This window comes from Dermacentor albipictus, chromosome 3, assembly GCF_038994185.2.
Source record: "Dermacentor albipictus isolate Rhodes 1998 colony chromosome 3, USDA_Dalb.pri_finalv2, whole genome shotgun sequence".
NCBI classification, from domain to species: Eukaryota; Metazoa; Arthropoda; class Arachnida; order Ixodida; family Ixodidae; genus Dermacentor; species Dermacentor albipictus.
This window is the reverse complement of record NC_091823.1, coordinates 176245024-176264989: the sequence shown is the minus strand read 5'-3', so window position 1 is coordinate 176264989 and position 19966 is coordinate 176245024. Positions and strand designations below refer to the sequence as shown.

The window sequence follows — 19966 nt, the reverse complement described above, 5'->3', positions numbered from 1 at the left end:
TGGCTACACACAACAGATTAGATATATGGCAGTGGAACTGCAGAGGCTACCGCAAAAAGCAAGGCCCGCTGCAGCAATTCATAAATTCACAGTTAAATCCTCCTGACACAATCGCGCTGCAGGAGACAAACACCGTGCCGAGTAAAAATCTAGTCACCATAGCACACGATGAAATTCCGGACACGCGGATAGAACACATCGTAACAGAGATAATTCCAAAGAAAAAGGGAAAACAAAAAATCACTTTTATCATAAACTTATACAGTCCACCACGACAAAATGACGGGGATTTTCAGAAACTTTTCATAGGAGCCAGCAAGCTAGCGAAATCCAACACCCTGCTTATCATGGGCGACTGTAATGCCAGGGGACAGAGCTGGGGAAATACAAAAGACACTAAGGAGGGAACGCAAGTTAGCGACGCAGCAGAAATCACAACCTGCGCCCTCTTAACGGACGCAAACCAACCAACGCGCCTAGGCAACAGCGTTAGTCGTGAAACATGCCCAAACCTGACATACGTCAGGGGAGCTAGGCAAGCCACGTGGGAGAACCTGCTGGAGAGCCTGGGTAGCGACCATTTCATTATAAGAACATACAGGGCTAAATACTACATACAGGCTACATACAGGGCTAAATATTGCCAAGACAGAAGCAACCGTGATCGGGAAGGCGATCGTGGAAGCGGCGGGTCTTACCCCTACGCAGATATGCTCGGACATCATTTGTCCTAACATACAACCAAACATTGTGGTGGCCAACACGCCCAACCGAGACAACGCTTCAAAATACACAAGAATCAGGGCAGTTGATGTGGCTGAAAGAATGTTTGAAGTTCGTGCATACGAGGTTGCCCCCTACACCACGTGTAAAGGGGTAATCAGACACATCGACCTCATCGACAGTCCATCGGACCTGGAAGGTAACATCGTCAACGAGAGAAACACGCTGGCCTTGGCGGTCAAGAGAATTAAGAACACGGGCACAATCATCATTGTTTTCGATGGACGCAAGGTTCTGAACTTCGTACGCTATGGCGCAGTTCTTGTGAAACGTCGATATTTGCTACGTGTTTGGCAAACTCGGTCATCGTGCCAACGTTTTCCCGACTTCCCGACTCCCGAAGAGTCCACTTGCAGAGGACGTGGGGCAGTCAACCCGGACGATCAACACCAGTGCACGCCAAAGAGTGGGCTGTGCGGGAGTCCACATCCTTCGGCGGACAAAACGTGCAAGGAGAGATTTCAGATGCCGTACGTCGTCAGAAGGAGATGATGGGAGAGTGCGACAGTGAAATCTTCGACAAATGGGGCTTCGTCAACAGCACATAGCAGCGACAGCAAGAATCACTTCGAGCAACCTCCACCGCAACTGCCTAGGGGGCGCTCCCGATCTAGGGGACGCTCTCGCTCCAGAGGGAGCCCCCGGAGTCGCTCTCGATCCAGAGGGCGCTCTTGTTCCAGAACCTGGACTAGATCACGCTCCAGCGGTCGCTCCGGATCAGGGCGCCGAGGCAGTCAAGTCCGGTTCAAGTCCTGCTCGAGGTCCTGCTCCAGGGATCGCCGACCCGAGTCCTACCCGACCTGGGCCGACCGAGTTCGAGGAACGCCGGGAAAGGTAACGCGGGGCTCACCGCCAGAGCGCGATATAGGTAACAACTGACTAGCACAACGTGAACGCGAAAACGAGATGATGAAGAACACAATAGCTCGACTGATGACAGAAATTGCCGAGATTAAGAAGGACATTCAACGCGTCATGGCTGACAAGCAGCCAGCCACTCCCCAGCCAATGGAAGTCTCCATGTTTGAGAAGAGCGATACGCATAAGCAACCGGCCGCTCCCCAGCCAATGGAAGTCCCCATGGTTGAGAACATCGATACAGAGAGGCCCGCTAAAAAGAGGGCAATCGCTAACGAGCAAGAAAGAGCACTAGGCAAGGCGAAATCGGAGATTCGCTAGTTGCTCTCCGCTCTCAGTGACAGCATTAGGCAGATAAATGAAAAGTTCGCGCTCTTCCAAAGCAACATGGCATCCATGGAGGAGCGCACTAATCAGCGGATCAGCAAAATCGAATGCTTAGAAAACGTTGTAGCACCTGTGCTGGTACCTAAAATTACACCCCCAGCAACAGCATCGCCTATTAACAACTCGGGGTCGATCGGCCCTCCGAAGTTTGGCTCAGCAACTCACGAACAATACGATGGCCACTCAAACTAGCTCATTCAAGATGTGGCAATGGAATCGCTCACATGCAGAGAAGCCAAATGTTATCATTTTACAAAAGACATTAACACCTAACGTCACGCTGTCTGGCTACAGGCCCGTAGCAAAGCACGAAGAAGGACGGGGGATTGCCGTACTGGTTAGCAACAAGCTGACCCATATGACTCACCACCTTAAGATGACCGCAAGTCGAATACATGATGATAGAGATCATCCCTAGCCCAACGAACCGCGAATGTATATTCATCCTGAATGTCTACAGTAGTCCCGAAGCTCCAAGACAACGCTTCAAAGCCCTAATCACCAAGGCCACGCAACTAGCGCGTGGCTCCCGTACGATCATAGATGGTGACTTTAACGCGCCGTACCACACTTAAGGCTACGGGAGGACCTCTGGCGTGAGGCTATAAACCTAAACTTGATGCTAGTCATGGACCCAGCGTTCCCCACCAGATGCGGAACATCGTCGAGCCGTGACACGACACGGGATCTCACCTTCTTTAGGCGCATTGCAGCGGCCAAGTGGACGAGCCTTGGGGTATGGGGTAGAGTTTGGTAGCGACCATTATATCTTGGCCATGCACCTCCAAATCGAGCAGAAGAGACAGCGCATGTTCCAGTACACAGACTGGAACAAATTTCAGAAAAGTGGGAAGAGCGAACGCAGAGTGAGGACAAGCCTGGCCTTGTACAATGGGTTTTACAGGTTAGGCACGACATCAAAGCTACCACCAAAGAGGTTTTTACCGACCTCCCAGTGGAAAAGATGTACAGCTGTCTGGCTCACCTGTTGGAGGCCAAGCAGTCCCTCCTGGCTAGGTGGAAAGGACAACGGCTCAACCGCAGGCTCAGAAAAAGGATATCGGAAATCAACAGAACTATAGAGGAACACTGCAGAGCCCTCTCTAACCAGCAATGGGACCAGGTGTGCAACTCGATCGATGGGCAGATGCGCAACGGGGGCACCTGGAACCTCCTAAAGCATCTCCTGGACGAGACGAACACTAAAACCCAGCAACGCAATACACTGGTGCGCATTCTACGCACAGCCAAGCGAGAATATTCGAGCAAGGAAATTTCATCCAAACCCGTTAAGAAGTACCTATCAGTCGCATTGAGCCCTACACCACCTTCCCCTTTTTACGAAGGCTCCGAGAACCCTGAGCTCGACGCAGAATTCGGGATTGAGGAGATCAGGCAGGTGCTCCACGCCCTCAATGGCAGATCGCCTCCGGGTCCGGACAAGATCACAAACAAAGCTCTACGGAACCTGGACGAGAAATCCATCGAATACCTAACGGACACATTAACCATGCATAGAGCAGTGGTAAAGTCCCAGAAATGTGAAAATCGGCCAACACCATTCTCATCCGCAAGCCAGGCAAGCCGCCCAGTCTCGATAACCTCCGCCCAATTTCGCTCACATCGTGAGTGGGGAAGGTTGCTGAGCACGCAATCCTAAACAAGCTTTCACGCTACCTGGAGGACCACGATATTTATCCACACAACGTGATCGGCGTCAGGGTCGGACTTTCGACGCAGGACGCAATGAAGCTCATCAAGCATCACAATATTGACTGCAATGCGCGGGATGCGAGAGCCATACTAGGTCTAAATCTGGAAAAGGCCTTTGGTAACATTTTTCACTCGTTCGTTTTAAACATCATCACGAGCCTTAACCTGGGGAAGCACTTTCATTCCTACACGAAATCTTTCCTGACAGACAGAAAAGCCACCCTTAAGATCGGGGACATGACTTCATACATGATCAAGCTGGAGTCTAAGGGGACGCCACAAGGGGCAGTCATATCCCCAACCCTGTTTAGCCTCGTCATCATTGGTCTATCCAGCCTACTCTCTGCTATCGACGGTATCAGTCATAGCATATACGCACACGACGTTGCCGTCGGGTGTACGGGAGGTAGTGACAGACAGGTAGAGACGGCCCTGCAAGAGGCGATTGATGCTACCGACATATACCTTGAGTCCACGGGTCTTCAGCGCTCACCGCACAAGTCGGAACTGCTACTTTATCGACCAAGCGCAGAGGCCCGAAACCAAAGGGATGGAAGCCACTCGCCGAATGCGACATAAAACGGCGCACAAACGACGGAGGCTATATTTCGAGTGTGGATGCTACCCGGATCCTCGGCATGAAGAGTCGAGTGGTTCAAACAACCAGACAGTGCTGCGACTCACAAAGACAGACGATGCCATCGGACTAATCAGAAGAGTGGCCAACCGGCAGCAAGGCCTCGGAGAAGATAACCTCGTGAGACTGGTACATGCGTTCGTAATGTGTCATTTCACTTACGTCGCGGCCGTGCACAACTGGCAAGGATCGGAGCGGGGAAAGCTGAACGCATTAATCAGGAAGGCAATCAAGAGAGCTCTCGGCCTCCCCATGTACACTCACACGAAACGCTTACTTCAACTTGGCATGCATAGCACGCTAGAGGAAATAGCGGAAGCACAGGAGAAGGCACAGTTCGTCAGGCTATACGACACAAGCTGGAAGACACATCTTACAGGAGCTGGGTGTTCCCCACAGTAATCAAAACAAATTTCTGCAGCATCCCTGGAGAGCAGCGGGACCGCATCACTGTCGCCCCGATCCCACGAAATGTCCATCCAGAACACAACGTGGGAAGACGTCGGGCGCGCGCGAAGGCTCTCCTGGAAAAGGCTCGTGAACGGTCTTCGGAGAACAGTTTCGTAGCCGCAGCCCGCTACGCCGACGGACAGGTCTTCGCTGTAGTTAGTGTAGATCATGAAGGGCAAATAACAATCGATTTCTCGATTCGCACGACGTCCTCTGAGATCGCAGAGCAGGCTGCAATAGCGATGGCCTTATTGGACGACAAAAGGACATCAATCTACAGTGACTCGATATCAGCTGTTACGGCATTTGTCAAACAAACCATATCCGAGCTTGCCATAGGGATACTAGGAAGCAAGGAGATCAAGCCACACACATTGATCTGGTTTCCAGCCCACATGAGACAGATCGAGGGTGCCCCGCCCAACCTCAATGAGTCGGCACATGGAGCTGCTCGAGGGATCATCAACCGCGTAGCTACCGGGCAGCATGACGCTGGGGGGTACTGACAACCGGGACTCTCCTTCATCTTACACCGAAATTACTAAGCACTTTCACTTGGCTCGGAGGATCTACCCCCTCCCACAATGCAAACTCAATAGACCTCAGGCTTTGACACTAGGGCTTCTACAGATGGGGACATACCCAAACCCCCTACTTCTTCACAAGATGTACCCCGAAATTCAGACAACAAATGCATGTGCAATATGCAATGACTTAGCGAACTTACCTCACATGCTCTGGCAATGTCCCGCGGTATGCGGCGATGAAAGCGACACTTCTTCACGCAGGGATGCGGTCCTACACAGCCCCAACCTCGAAGAACAGTTATGGGCTGTCCAACGGGCCCGCTACGCGGCGGAGAGGCTCGGCCTCTCTGTCCCGACGTGGGAGCAGCCCGCTTCGCGCTAGCGCGTGCCCTAAAGGACCCTAATAAAGTTTTCCATCCATCCGTCCGTCCGTCCGTCCGTCCGTCCGTCCGTCCGTCCGTCCGTCCGTCCGTCCGTCCGTCCATCCATCCATCCATCCATCCATCCATCCATCCATCCATCCATCCATCCATCCATCCATCCATCCATCCACCCACCCACCCACCCATCCATCCACCCACCTACCCACCATCCATCCATCCATCCATCCATCCATCCATCCATCCGTCCGTCCGTCCGTCCGTCCGTCCGTCCGTCCGTCCGTCCGTCCGTCCGTCTATCCATCCATCCATCCATCCATCCATCCATCCATCCATCCATCCATCCATCCATCCATCCATCCATCCATCCATCCATCCATCCATCCATCCATCCATCCATCCATCCATCCATCCGAGTGTAGAATACAAATATAATTAGATATATAAGCTGCTTTCTTTGGTTGGTTCTATCGCTGCCCCAAAAGGTACAATGGGCATTAACATCCCCTACTATAACAAAAAGTTGCGGCAACTGCTCTCTAAATCATCGTGGTTTCCAATAGTAAAATGAGTATGAGCCGGAATGTACAATGAACAAATGGTGATAGCTTTTTGCGATAGAACGCTGATGACTACAGCCTCGAAAGATGTACTCAGTTGAATATTTAGTGTACGTGTACCATCCTGCACAACTATGGCAGCTCCTCCTGCCAAACGGCTCGAGTGTTCGCGGTACGTTCGGGCAACAGTAAAATACAACAGTAAATTCCCTATCTTTGGCCTTTCGTTCGTTGCATGAACGCAGAATGCCACAGGTGAGTACTTATTTATTGTGTCTTTGATGTCACCTAGACTGTGGATCGGTAGGCGACTGGCCGCTCGAGGCGCTTTGCCTGTATTGGTGAGCTTCTTTCATGCCCAGAAAAACATTTACGTAACATGTTTTCAGCAACAGAAAGCTGTATCGGGAGTTCTCTACAATTTTCTCATTGACACTTTTCATCGAATTATTATATTTTAGAAGTTGATTATCTAAGATTATGTATTAAATTAGCCGGAATGCAAAACGGAATACAAGTATCTCGAAGCGACGGCAAACATAACTTTGGTTCTGTCCAGTTACGTAGCATTCGCGTACTTTTAAATCTTGGCACATCATAGCTGGGACACACCGTATATAATTTGCTTAGATTTTCAATGGTGATCCGTAGTGTCGTGCTGCAGTCGTGGTGTTTGCGATGCGTCCGCTTGTTTCCGTTCAACTGTCGATCAAAACGCGCCAAGCGAGTTAACGTGCGGGCTTTCCCGTGAGGAAGGGAGCTCATGCCGCTGGTCGAGGCATGAGTCCATGGCGCAAGTTTCAATATTACGCGCTAGAGGTCCGGTGTTCTAATACTGATCCCACTAATTCATTAATGTTTATTTACCTATTTCTAACGCCGTGTTTTGTTCAAAATGATAAGATTGCGAAGCAGTGTAAAGGACGATGTTGAGGCCAATTCATGTGCTAACCGCGATTCCCGTCCTGCCTGAATCGCCATGCTTGCAACTCCCGTAGACACTAGCGCCACCGTTCCATCTAGTAATTATTGTATGAAACTATGCTGGAAACGGGGAACTAGTGCTTCACTCTACCTTTCCAAGATGACGCTACCATTCTGTTAAACGCGTGCGACGTTCGAGGCCGCATACGTACGAGAAAGTGACTCGAATTCGGCAAGAAAGCTTCGCTTTAAGCAGGAGACACACGGTACGATTCGGCATCCGATCCGACGTGCGGCGCCGCATTCTCCAGCATGCGGCATACGACGATTTGGGGCACACGGTGCGTGCATCCGAAAGATCGAGCGGCGCGTAAGCTCCGCCCTGATACAGCCCCCCAACTTGACTTCATATCCACGACGAGAAACGCAATATAAACAACTCTGCACAACACTTCTTTACTTTACGAGAACACTGTCAATAAAATTATGCCTCTGCGAGTGACGGAACACTTCACGACGGTGCGTTGTCCACTGAACGCTACGCCAGCATCCAGTCACAGGGCCGGTAGGCGTAGCTAGGCGGACGCTGCGGCAGACGGCGCTTGCGATCCAACGCGAGCTCGTCAAAGAGCGCTTATTTTTGTCAAAACAACTAACACTGTACACTTAGGTCGCCCGTAATGAAATACAATTGGTTTACTCGACGCAGTTGTTGCGAACGCCAAACGTACAAGTGAAGCGAGCAGCCTCGCTAAGATGGTCCGTGTGCTGTCTGCCCACAAAATTCCCTCGCCTCGCGGCTCCCGATCTCGCCAGTAGCTTGGTGCTAGTGTACTAGGCACTACTTTGCATAACAGTCACATGTTCAAGATAATTCTACTGAACTGGTAATTATTTCGCGTCGGAAACAAACTGCAACAGACAAGAAAAAAAAAAGGCTGCGAGAAACCGGCCAGCCAGCGCTGCCTCTGCGGAGGGAACGTCAGAGAACGACACGCCAGCTGCGCTGCCATTGGCTGCGGCCAGTTGACGGTGCACTTGTAGGATGCGTCGGACGATGAAAATCTGCCCGGTTTGTCACACGGCGGACGTCCGATCCGGCGCTTCGGCACGGCAAAACACCTCGATTCCGGCTGCCGTTCCGGTGCGTCGGACGCCCGATCGGACACCGAATCGGACCATGTGTCTTCCGCTTTAAGAATCAGACTTTCGGGCAAAAATGGCGAGTTTCGCATGAAAGCCTAATAATTCGCGGGCATTAGAATGTTCAGCGCTGCGGTCGAGCTTATTTACCGGTGTAATGAGGATACACTGGGCGACACGAGGTGGTAACTGCTGCGGTGCACCAGTAACAGCGCCAACTGTCTCTCTCCCAAATGTGGCGTAGGGTGTCTCGATGTCGCGCGCGCGGAGGGCTTTGAGTAACCCCACCGCAGCGTCACGAGATGCGCCGACAGCGGCATAGGAGGCGACGCGCATCGGTGATGCAATTGACGGAAAACAGACGGCGCTCGTAGCTTCGAATTTCGCTATCCGCTCAGACCATTGTATGCACCAGGGTGTGGTGCAAACACAGCTGCAAAACATGAAAAAACAGTGTTTATGCGCACACCACTCGTGCCAGGAGCAGAACGCAGAACTTTGGCCTCGTTTCCAGATTTAGACGCACTGCTCGTCTCTATAGACCTAACCCTCCACGCGCGAGCCACGCATGCACTATTGACCGAGTCAGCATAATGGCCCCGGTGCCGACAACGTGAACGCGCCTCGAGTGTGCGTATAATTGCAACGTATCCACACTTGTTGCAGGGCTTGTTGGTTCATCTTCATACACAATGTCAACTCGCAACAAAGGGCGGAAAAGTTCAGGACAGGAGAGGACGTCCTTTCCTGCTCTCAAAACAACGCTGTTCCCCCTTGTCAACGTTCTTCCGCCCTCGGTTGCGTCTTAACATTGCACAAATCGTATAATTGCTATTGCAATAAAATGTAGAACGTATTTCTTGGCAATTGCCAAAGTGGCAAATGTTTGGGGAGCCTGAAAATGATGTCGCCTTTTTTTGTGGTTGCCGAGTTGCAAGAGTGGCAATTATACTTTCTTGTGAATAGTGAATTAAAGACAAGTCTGTCTGACATGCCTTGTTTTGGCGATTTTTTTCCTGCGGTGTCAAGATGTGGAGCGTATTTTGTTTATTTGTTTGTGTCTGTGTGTACATCTTTGTTCACGCTTACAGCGAGTGACTCCAGGTGCCACTGCGTAGAAAAATTGCCTCAGGCTCATATATGCGACCTTACAGCTAGCTTTTTGGTGATCGTAGCTATAGGCGAAACTAAAACCAAGGATACATGTAGAAAATTGTCTTTTCCGAAGCACTGACTTGCGCCCATGAGACATTGTCATGGTGCGGCATTATTCAATGCGCGGAAGCACCGGCCAACGGGCGCCAAGGAAGGAAGGAAGGAAGGAAAACTTTATTTGGTCCTGCAAGTAGTGATAATTAACCACTAATCGAGCCACCCCCACGTCAGGACCGGAAGGCCAAGCCTCACGGCCACGTCGTGAGCCTGCTGGAGAGGCCAGAATGATTCATCCAGATCCGGGCTGAAAACTGCAGCCTCCCACCTGGACGCATCCTTGATCGCCGAGTCTTCAATTCTTTCGCAAGACCAGAGCATGTGTTCGAGCGTGGCTAAAGCACCACAATCTTGGCAGTAAGGCTTTGTACACGTCTCTGGATAAATCATGTTCAGTTTCCGTGGGCAAGGATAAGTACCGGTCTGTAGTAAGCGTAATGTAAGTGCCTGAACCCTGTTTAGTTTAGGATGCGGCAAACTGTAAACCCTGCGATTAAGAAGGTAATACTTCGTGATTTCATTCTATGAAATCAGGGAGTCTCTATTATGAAAGGGGAGTCTCTATTCTTGGTGAGTACCGCCACGCCGTTGCGCGGGACAGAGCGGAGGGCAAGATCTGGCGCTGCCTCATGAGCGGACTCATTGATATTCGGAGGGGCTCCCTCGATCATCGAAAGGTGAGCAGGGAACCAACATAAATAGTGTTGAGAGGTCTCACATGTCTGCATAATTTTAAAAGCAACCTTAGCCACCGAACCCTTCTCAAAAGCCCTAACGGCCGACTTTGAATCGCAATATACAAAAGGCCCGCGCCTGTCAACCAGGGCGAGAGCGATAGCCGCTTGCTCCGCGACCTGGGCCTATCAGTCCGAACGGTAGCAGCGTTAACGACGCTGCCCTCATTGTTCACGACAACTATGGTAAACACCTTTCTCTCCTCGTTAAAAGAAGCATCGACGAAGCCAGCCTTCTGATTCTCATCACGGATGAGCTTCAGCAGGCAAGCTCCCCTGGCCATTCTTCTACCAACATTTCGCTCCGGATGCATGTTCCTGGGAACAGGCTTGACGTGATACCGATTACGGACCTTCAAGGGAATACCGACATGAAGCTGCGAAATCTCATGAGGAACACCTAACTCTCTCAGAATCTGCCGACCCGTGCTAGTCGTAGAGAGACGCACCATCTGCGTCCTCTCCTGAGCCTCAGCTATCTCATCTAAGGTATTATGAATTCCCTGCTGGAGAAGTCGGTCGCTGCTGGTGCACATTGGCACTGCCTACACTTTCTTCGTGATCTTCCTAATCTGCGTGTGAAGCTTCTCCTTCTCCGATGGTTTCCACTTGAGCATGGCCGCCACATAAGTAAAGTGACACAATAGAAATGCGTGCATAAGTCTAATCAGACTATCCTCCTTGAACCCAGCCTGCCTGTTGGCTACCCTCTTCACTAGGCGTACCACATTTTCTGTCTTGGCAATGATTTTCTGGATCGGCAGCGTGTTGGCGCCGCTCGACTTAATCATCCACAGAACCCTGGTAATATGAACCCTAGGTATGAGATCGCCCTTTCTTGTACGAAGCTGAATGCTCAGCTGGTCCACGGGGATCCATCCCCTTGGCTTGGGTCACCTTCTAGTAGGACTGTACAGCAAGAGCTCCGACTTGAAGGGGGAGCATCTTAACCCCGTCGGGTCCAAATAATTCTCAGAGACATCTACCTCCTCCAGTAGAACACTTTCGATATAGCCTTCACTACCACCGGGACACCATATGGTCATGTCATCTGCATACATAGTGTGCCTAATCCCTTCAATCTCCAAGAGCTTCTTGGTCAATCCGACCATGGCCAGATTGAACAATGTGGGCGAGATGACGGCCCCCTGAGGAGTGCCCATGTTTCCAAGATTTAACGTCTTTGACTCCAACTCCGCAGCCTTCAACGTAGCCTTCCTGCCTGACAGGAAGGACCTGACATAGTCGTGAAAGCCCGCGCCGATGCCAAGATCCGAAATGGACTTACGAATATAAGAGTGCCGAACGTTGTCAAAAACCTTCTCCAGGTCCAGCCCTAGGATGGCCTTACCGCCCCTTCCATCTCCATCAATGACCTGATGCTTGATGAGCTTCATTGCGTCTTGAGTCAACAGCCCTGCCCAAAAACGAATCATAGTGTTGGGGTAGACCTGGTTCTCTTCATGGTACCTTTTAAGCCGATTGAGCACCGCATGCTGGGCTACCTTGCCCACACACCAAGTGAGCGAAATCGGCCTTAAGTTATCAATGCTCGGGACTTTTCCAGCCTTGGGAATCAGCACCCTGAGAGCTGTCTTCCACTGCTCCGGAACTACCCCGTCTCTCCACATAGCCTTAACCTCCCTGGTAAAGTACTTGGTTGACCTATCGTCCAAATTCTTCAAAAGCTTCTTAGAAATCTCGTCCGGTCCGGGAGCCGACTTGCTCCTAATGTTATGCAAAACCGTGCGTACCTCTTCCGCAGAAAAGTCCTCATCCAGGGAAAAGTTGTCCTCTCCCGTGTAGGCCTGCTCCGTCAGAAGAACATCCGGGTCCGCAACAGGAAGGTATTTGTTGGCCAGCTTTTCAACTAGCTCTTCCCACGAGGCATACCCCACTGCTTCGTGTACAGCTGTAGCAAGGACGCGCCCCTGGCTAACCCTCGTATTGGAGTCGTTCAGCAAATGCTTAAGCAAGCCCCACGACCTCTCGGTGCGCACCTGCTCGTCCACCGAGTTGCATACCTCATCCCACTGTTGCCTAGACAAAAGCTTACAGTGCTCCTCAGTCAGCTTATTCATCTCGGAAATCTTTTTACGCAGCCTGCGATTAAGCCGCTGCGCCTTACACCTAGCCAGCATAGACCGCTTGCTTTCAATCAGATGGGCCAGCCTGCTATCAACACTATCCACCTTCAAATCCGTAGTAATCTCCGTAACCTCCTTTACATCCTCTCTCACCTGAGTGACGCAATCCTCATGGGACGCCTTGTACAGGCCTTCGAATTCCTTCCCTCTTTCTCCTTTCTCCTCCCGGATCATGCGAAATTTATCCCAGTCTTTAAACGTTAACGCCCTAGGGCGCCTTCCCTCAACCTCAAGAACGACTTGGTTAATATAACGATCACTACCTAGGTCTTCGCCAAGATTGCACCAACTAGGCTTGGCCGCGTTCATTACAAAGCAGAGGTCAGGGGTAGTATCCCTACACGTCGACGTCCCTATACGTGTGGGAAAGGCAGGGTCAGTGACCAGCGTAAGGTCAAACTCCGCAGCGTTCTGCCAATGGTCTCTCCCTTTAAATATATCATGCTTGTAACCCCACACGTGATATGGAGCATTAAAATCCCCAGCCACGATCAGCGGATGGTCCCCGGCTTAGAAGCCTTCTGTAGAAGCAGCTTGAGTCTCTGCACCCTGTCCCTCGGGGTACTATACACGTTCACAATAAGCAGATTTTTCTTGTTCACCCGGTTAGGAATCACCTCAATCATGGCATATTCCAGGGAACTGAAAGGTATAATAAGATCATGGGCCACCTGCGTCCGCTTGCTATCTAACAGAAGGCAGGTCCCCCGAGGTGTGGATCCGCCTAAGACGGTTCGGTAGCCCGTCAGAGAAACTTCTTCCGTTATTGTCTCCTGCAGTAGAACAGCATGCGGCTTACCCTTACACGCGGGAATATACTGCTGTAGATGTGCCTGTTTACGAGCATACCCCCTACAGTTCCATTGCCACACACAAAAAGCCTCATTTTCTCGCGCCATGTTGAAGCAGTTGCTGCGAGCCATCGTGCTGAACCTGAGACTTCCCTGTCGAGGAACCAGCCGACTGAGATCCGGACCTAAGAAGGGGAGAGGCACTCAGACCGGATTTGTTTTCGTACACCTCTATTCTACAATGCAGCTCCTTGAACCTCCTATCAATTGAGCCGAGCGACTCTGAGACGCGTATTGAGCTGCGCCAGACCGTCGTTGACCTGCTTAACACTATCTACAACACTCGACAGCATCTCCTTCACCTCAGATCTCAGCTTCCTCGACGCGGGCTCCACTTCATGAGTCATCGCCTTCCTCTTTGAGGGGCGCGACCCACTAGCCTCACCTACATCAGCAAAATACATGCTCTCCATGGGCTCAGGCATTGCCCTCTCGGCCGGTGCAGGTCCTGCCACACCCTTAAGGCCGATATTTCAGCCCTAAGCAACCTCACCATTTCTCTCAACCCTGCGTTTTGCTGTTCTAGCCTCTTGAATCTCGCCTCATTCTTGCTTTGCTCCGGCCTTACCAAACTAGGCACCTCCGTTCGAGCACTTGTGCGCTCCGCCCAGGTAGTACCACGGGCCGCTCCACTGGGGCCCTTGCCTTGTAGACCCTGCAACACACCACTGTTGCGCACACCTTGTCCCGCAGTCCCGTTGGGGCCATGCCCAGTCACAGTTCCCAACTGTCCGTCCAGTCCGAAGCGCACGTTAGACGCCGATCAGCTCCCAGACCGGCCACCGGAGCGGCTGCGAGATGCCCTACCTGGTCTCCTTGATCTTGAATGTCGACGCCCACGATCTTGTCCACGGGCGCCGAAAGATTGTGGAAGTATGAACCGGCGAGCAAGACTGGTATCGCCAGCCACTCGGGAAAGCGACCGAAAGACGTCGAAGGCAAGTTTAGAAATAATAGTCTTTCTGCTGTCGGCGCGACCGTGACGCCCTGACAGCTTTTTGTAGGATACCCTGTGTATTCAATGATCAGCGCATGCATTGAAATGCTTACTAAGGCGGGGGTAAGAATACTGCGAAAATGAGGTGTATCTGTGAAATCCCGTGTCAACAAATTGCTGACAGTGAATGTATGACGACAGCGCTGTATAGCACCGTATTTTAACGCGACAGCGTTAAGGAGCTCGTGTCGCAGAAAAGCCGGTGTCGTCGGCGTCGGCGTCAGCGGCAATGGCCGTGAGCGATTAATCCCAGATGGCACTTTATAAATAAAAAAAAACATCGTGCAAGGTGGGCTCGGTGGGAATCGAACCAGGGTCTCCAGAGTGCGAGACGGAGACGCTACCACTCAGCCACGAGTTTTTTTTTCTTTATTGCCTTTTCACAAACGCAAACAAAAAGATCAATTACACGACATGTACATATTCTAAAAACACCAGCCACAGCTCGGCCAGTGTAAGGTGTTTAGAAGGGCTTCACAGAAGCCAATTGGTCTAGTACAGGAAGCCATTCCGGGGGTTCACATAGTGCTCTGAACAAGTCGCGTGTGTATATAATGCTCTCAACAAAATAGTGTCTTGCTGAGTGAGCCTGTATATGACAATGTCTGATGTCCATTCTCGTCTTCCATACGCTGTGCATGCAAAGCAGCATTAGCATATCACTCGGCGCTTCCCCTGTTTCTGCACGTGGAAGAAACCGGATTCCAAAAGGGCTTATCGGCAATTCTTTTTTAAGTGTTCTTTGTAGGACGTCCCACAGAAATACGGCGTCATGGCAGTCAATAAAAATATGCTCAATTGATTCTGGCTTATTACAGATTAAGCAGTTTACCGACCAAGGAACAGAAAGACCTTTGCTTTGTAACCATGGCTTTACAGGGAGAGTGTCAGTATGTAATTGAAAAAAGAACGTTTTAGCAGAGGGTCTCACTGGCATTTTTTTAACGCGCTTTAGCACATCGCGCTCAGGACCTAGCCTGTAGGCAGCTCGGTAAACCGGTAATGGTAAAAATACATCGAGAATATCAGAATACAAACGCTTCTTCGTGACATCACACAAGTATTCATATGAGAACCTTGCCTTGAGCAGGCGTACTGAAGTAACCACTTCACGCAAATAAGGACTGAGCGGTCCAGCTCCAAAAGAAACAGATGACACGACAAAGTCAGATAGATAATCCTGCAATCGTGCTTGGATCACAGTTCTCAAAAACACATCAGTTTGGTCCCGCACAAAGAAGAATCTGCTTACCAACTGCTTGAAAAACACGTGTGAGAGCCCTAGCCCACCATTTTTCACCTTGTGAAACAAATTGCACCGGCTTGTGCGCTCCCATTGCGATCCCCAAATAAAGGTCGCAAACACTCGGTGGATTTTTTGAAACGAAGTTCTTGTCATGGCCATCACTTGCAACACGTAGAACACTTTTGCAATTAAAAACATATTACAAACGGAAGCTCTTGCGAACATTGAGAAGTTATGGCCACCCCATTTATCGGTAGCATTTTTGACGCGTTTATTTTCCTCAGACCAATATTCATCAGCATTGAGGTAGTTATTTAGCGGGACACCGAGGTAATTTCCGGGGGAGACGGTGCAATTCATATTACAGTACACCTCGGGGGTGCTCTGCCAGTTGCCATGCCAGAATCCAAGGCATTTCGACCAACTGATCACGCTACCAGTTGCTGTGCAGAACGCCTTAGCAACACTGACAACTTCCTGCACGCTTCTAGCATCAGTGCAAAACACTGCTATGTCGTCCGCGTACGCTAAGACCTTAACTTCACTGCTGAAAAAAGTGAAGCCTGGAATACATGGTGTTGCAAGCAAACGTAAGCAAAACGGCTCCAAGTATATCGCAAAAAGTAGAGGGGACAACGCACATCCTTGTTTCAGGTGAAAGCGAAACTCGAGTTGATCGACGAAGATAAGTACCGCGGCGCAATGATAAGGGCGCGCACTGAAAAGTTGTGGCTGGGCGAAACGCCCAATAAGCGTGTGCTAAGTGAAGAAAAGAAGCATGCTGCAAATAAGGAGATAAATGAAATTCGCTATTACAACAAAATTACACGAGAAAGCGAAGAAATAAAACGTGCATTTGTTGATTTTTATACCGAACTTCTTGGAGGAAGAATTTATGACCCCGAGTACTTCAAAGCCCATTTTCTAACTCTTATGCCAAGATTAGAGGACACGGTTAGAGAATCACTGGAATCTGAAATTACCGTGGCCGAAATTGAAACGGCAATCGATGACTTGGGTAATGGCAAGTCACCTGGGCCAGATGGACTGGGCGCAGCCGTATACAAATTTTTTAAGGCAGAAATGGCAGTGGCTTTACACCGAGTGATCGCTGAATGCTATGACAAAAAGCAAGCGCCTCTCTCGTTCAGGACAGCGCACGTAGTAATGATCCCCAAAACTGACGATCCTGCAAAATTACTTTCAGTTGAGTCCTACCGTCCCATTAGTTTTACCACTACAGATTATAAAATATACATGAAAGTGTTAGCTAGAAGGCTCCAAAAGTTTTGGAGCCTTCTAGCTAACACTTTCAGGGACTTAATAACGTTTTGGACCAAAACGTTATTAAGTCCCTCGTTGGCCCGCATCAAACCTGTGGCATTAAAGGTAGAACAATTTTTACAAACATACACATAGCAAGAAGTATTCTGGAATGTTGTGACGCAATGCATGACCGCGTAGCTATGATTCAGCTAGATTTACATAAAGGGTTCGACAAAGTTGTACATGAAGTTCTGTTTTTATTGCTGGAGCACGTAAATGTTGGATCTGTAATTACTGAAGGCGTTAAAATGGTGTATCATGAGTGCACAGCCAAATTAGTTATCAACAAAGAATTAAGTATGTCAATTACTCAGCCACTAGTTCGTTCTTTCACAACGGGACAAAATCGCCTCTAGTGAATGCGGTGTTGCCTTAGAAACGTGCCGTAGAAACTTATACTGAGGTGTACATCGGTAATTGTGACCATGTAACTTACAGAGGTCGCAGTTTCACGAGTAGCGACGTACGTTGCCGCTACATTTCTTCTGCGCTCTGCGCCCACGCAGAGCCATCTTGCGGCAAACACAGAAGACCCCCTCCTCGCAATGTACGGCGCTCCCCCGACACGTGGCGCACCACTCACCCCATGATCGCGTCCGCCTTCATGGCGCGTCGGGGCCCGGCTATCTGTGCCGATCGCGACGTTTGGCTGGCGTAGCGCGTTTGAGTAGGCGGTGCGAACGGGGTGCGATAACGCTATCGCGTTCCACTCTTGAAGGCGAAGCTTAAGCGTCCTCCAATTTTTTCTGCTGTGTTTGTGAACGAACAATAGAGGCCCGCCACGGCCTCAAGGGTGTGCGTGTGTGGCGCATACGAGTGCGGGACCTCTAAACGCAGGGGGAACCACCCGTTCCTTCCCCCCCAATTAAAACGGGCGCGGCCAAGACCTTCGGAGGCGCCGGGATGCAAGTGGGCGAACTTGATTTAATTGTGACCAATATCCGCCGTTTCTCAACACAGGAAAACTAGGGAAAGGAGAAGTTATTTAAACGCAGGTTTTAGACCGAGCTAAGCAGTCTAGAAGCTGAGCCTACAATCTGCTGAAAAGCGTCAAGGGGCTAGTGCCGTCCAGTATCGCCTGGGCCGCATAGCCGCTACTGAACTGCGAGTTACTAGGTGACGTAAGAAACGACAAAAGAACGTCTTTCTGGTTATGAGGCACGCCGTAGTGGAGGACTCCGGAAATTTCGACCACCTTGGCAAGGCCTTTGTGCCGGGGACGGGGAGTAGGGGCCTCCTTATCCGGCGGTACAATAAGGTTGCTATCATCATCATCATCATCAAGAACGTCTTCAACGAAGCTCACGGCAGTGCCCTCATGTTAACTCAACCTGCTCGAGGGAAGACGTCAGACCTGCTCCAGGGAAATCCCGCCCAGCAATTGCATCCACTGCAACGAGATCTTCTTGCCAGCGTTCTTCGGGAAAGCTCTGCCGTCGACTCCACGCTTTAGGGACTTGCTGCTGCTACCCGACCATGCGTATGTCATTTGTTTTCTTTTGAACTCTGTTTAGTTTACCACCGTTAAGTGTGTTTTGTGTAGTGTTAATTTCTACATTTATTGTGAACTGTTCGTTGTATTTCTTTTGTCTTCATCATTCATTTAGATTAAGCGCATGTGTGTTAGCGTTCTTGTTTTTTGTGTGTGTATTTCTTTTATTCTTTGTGTCACTGTCAGTCGATAAAAATTTTTTTGCTGTCTCTCCCGAATCTCACTCCTTCGCAGTACAGAACGACCAACCGGCTTGTATACCCCATCGAAGACTTCGCGCCGACGGCCGAACGCGTGACAAGCCGTGACAAACAAACAGTGCTGTAGCTGGGCATGTTTTTCGTGGATTCTGCGTGTGTTTGACTAGGACCTAATCGTACATCAAAAATTGAACTTTGAATTTTCAACTATTACTTTCGCATCTGTTTTCCTTGAAACGTGCAAACGTGTAGCGGAAAATATAACTGTTTCCCTTTAGTTAAGCTCTAAACGAACAGAGTATAATTTCAGCTGCTCTCAAAGTGACTTTTGTATTTTGAACCAAGTATTTCATCTAACAAACAATGTATGAATGAATAAATGTGTGATGTTTATTGGCGCAAAGGCAGGTTTCGCCAGAGATTAACAATCTATTTGATTGCCTTGATCATAAAGACATGCGCGATTTCATTGGCGGTATCACTGCTATATGTGAAATACCGGTATCTACGCACCAGAACTTCAAGAGTGCGGCCAATGTCCAGGATTGACTTGATGCCGGACGACACGACAGTGACAGGGCTGCGACCAAGTTCCATGACATCCGGGCTTATGTCCAAAGCTGCAGGATGCAAAAAAGAAACATCATCCAGCGCGAAAAACGAAGTCACCGATCACGAAGGTTATGGCAAATAATATATTCAGAATCAAACGTGCCTACCAACTTGGTCAAAAAAGCACGCGTAGAACGCTACACACCTAAAATGGCAAGTTCTGTCGTAAAGAGAACGGCAGTGCGTCATAGAAATTATTAATTCGCGCATAACTTACCGTGAATGTGAAACGCTGAAAACGATATGAGCGCTGTCTATATAAGGTTCAGGAAATACACTAATAGAGGATAATCAGAAGTGCAGTCTGCCTTTCACATATCTGCAACCTTATCGCGAAAGATTGGTTTATATTAGGTCTAAGCCATCAGGTAGACAAAAAGAATGTCGGTAAGCATTGCTATGTACTATAGCTTGCTTGCCGAACAGTAGGTGCTTGTTGCGTTTAAAGTTGAACCGTGTTGCTCAATCTCAGCACCAAAAGGCGTCCCTCTGACGATGAGCGTGCTTACTAGATTCTCCGCCCCTGTGCACTCCTCCGATGCCTCCCGTGGCGAACACCTGAATGCCGGCCCGGTTGCACGCCACCATGGTTGCGGACACGGTTGTTCCCCCGGAGAGTCCCTGGGCACGAACAGTAGGAAATGCCAAGGTCATGCACATCCAACGCAAATCTATGCGAAGTGAAGCCTTCGTAAAGCGGTTATTGAAATGCTACAAATCTGCCAATTTCATTTCGGGGTCTCTGGGACTAACTGGTGCGTGCGCGTGCGTGCGCTCTAACTCGGCA

The 19966-nt window shown here is 50.0% G+C and overlaps 1 protein-coding gene across 1 annotated transcript in view; it reads right to left on the bottom strand.

Moving 5' to 3' along the window:
- LOC135900526 (uncharacterized) overlaps window positions 1–19966 on the bottom strand; it is a 1275659-nt gene that overhangs the window by 1174634 nt on the left and 81059 nt on the right. Inside the window, exons 6-7 of the mRNA XM_070536290.1 lie at window positions 19689–19800; window positions 19081–19187 (exon numbers count right to left, since the gene is read on the bottom strand). Of these exons, the coding sequence (XP_070392391.1) occupies window positions 19081–19187; window positions 19689–19800 (219 nt within the window). The remainder of the gene's footprint in view (window positions 1–19080; window positions 19188–19688; window positions 19801–19966) is intronic.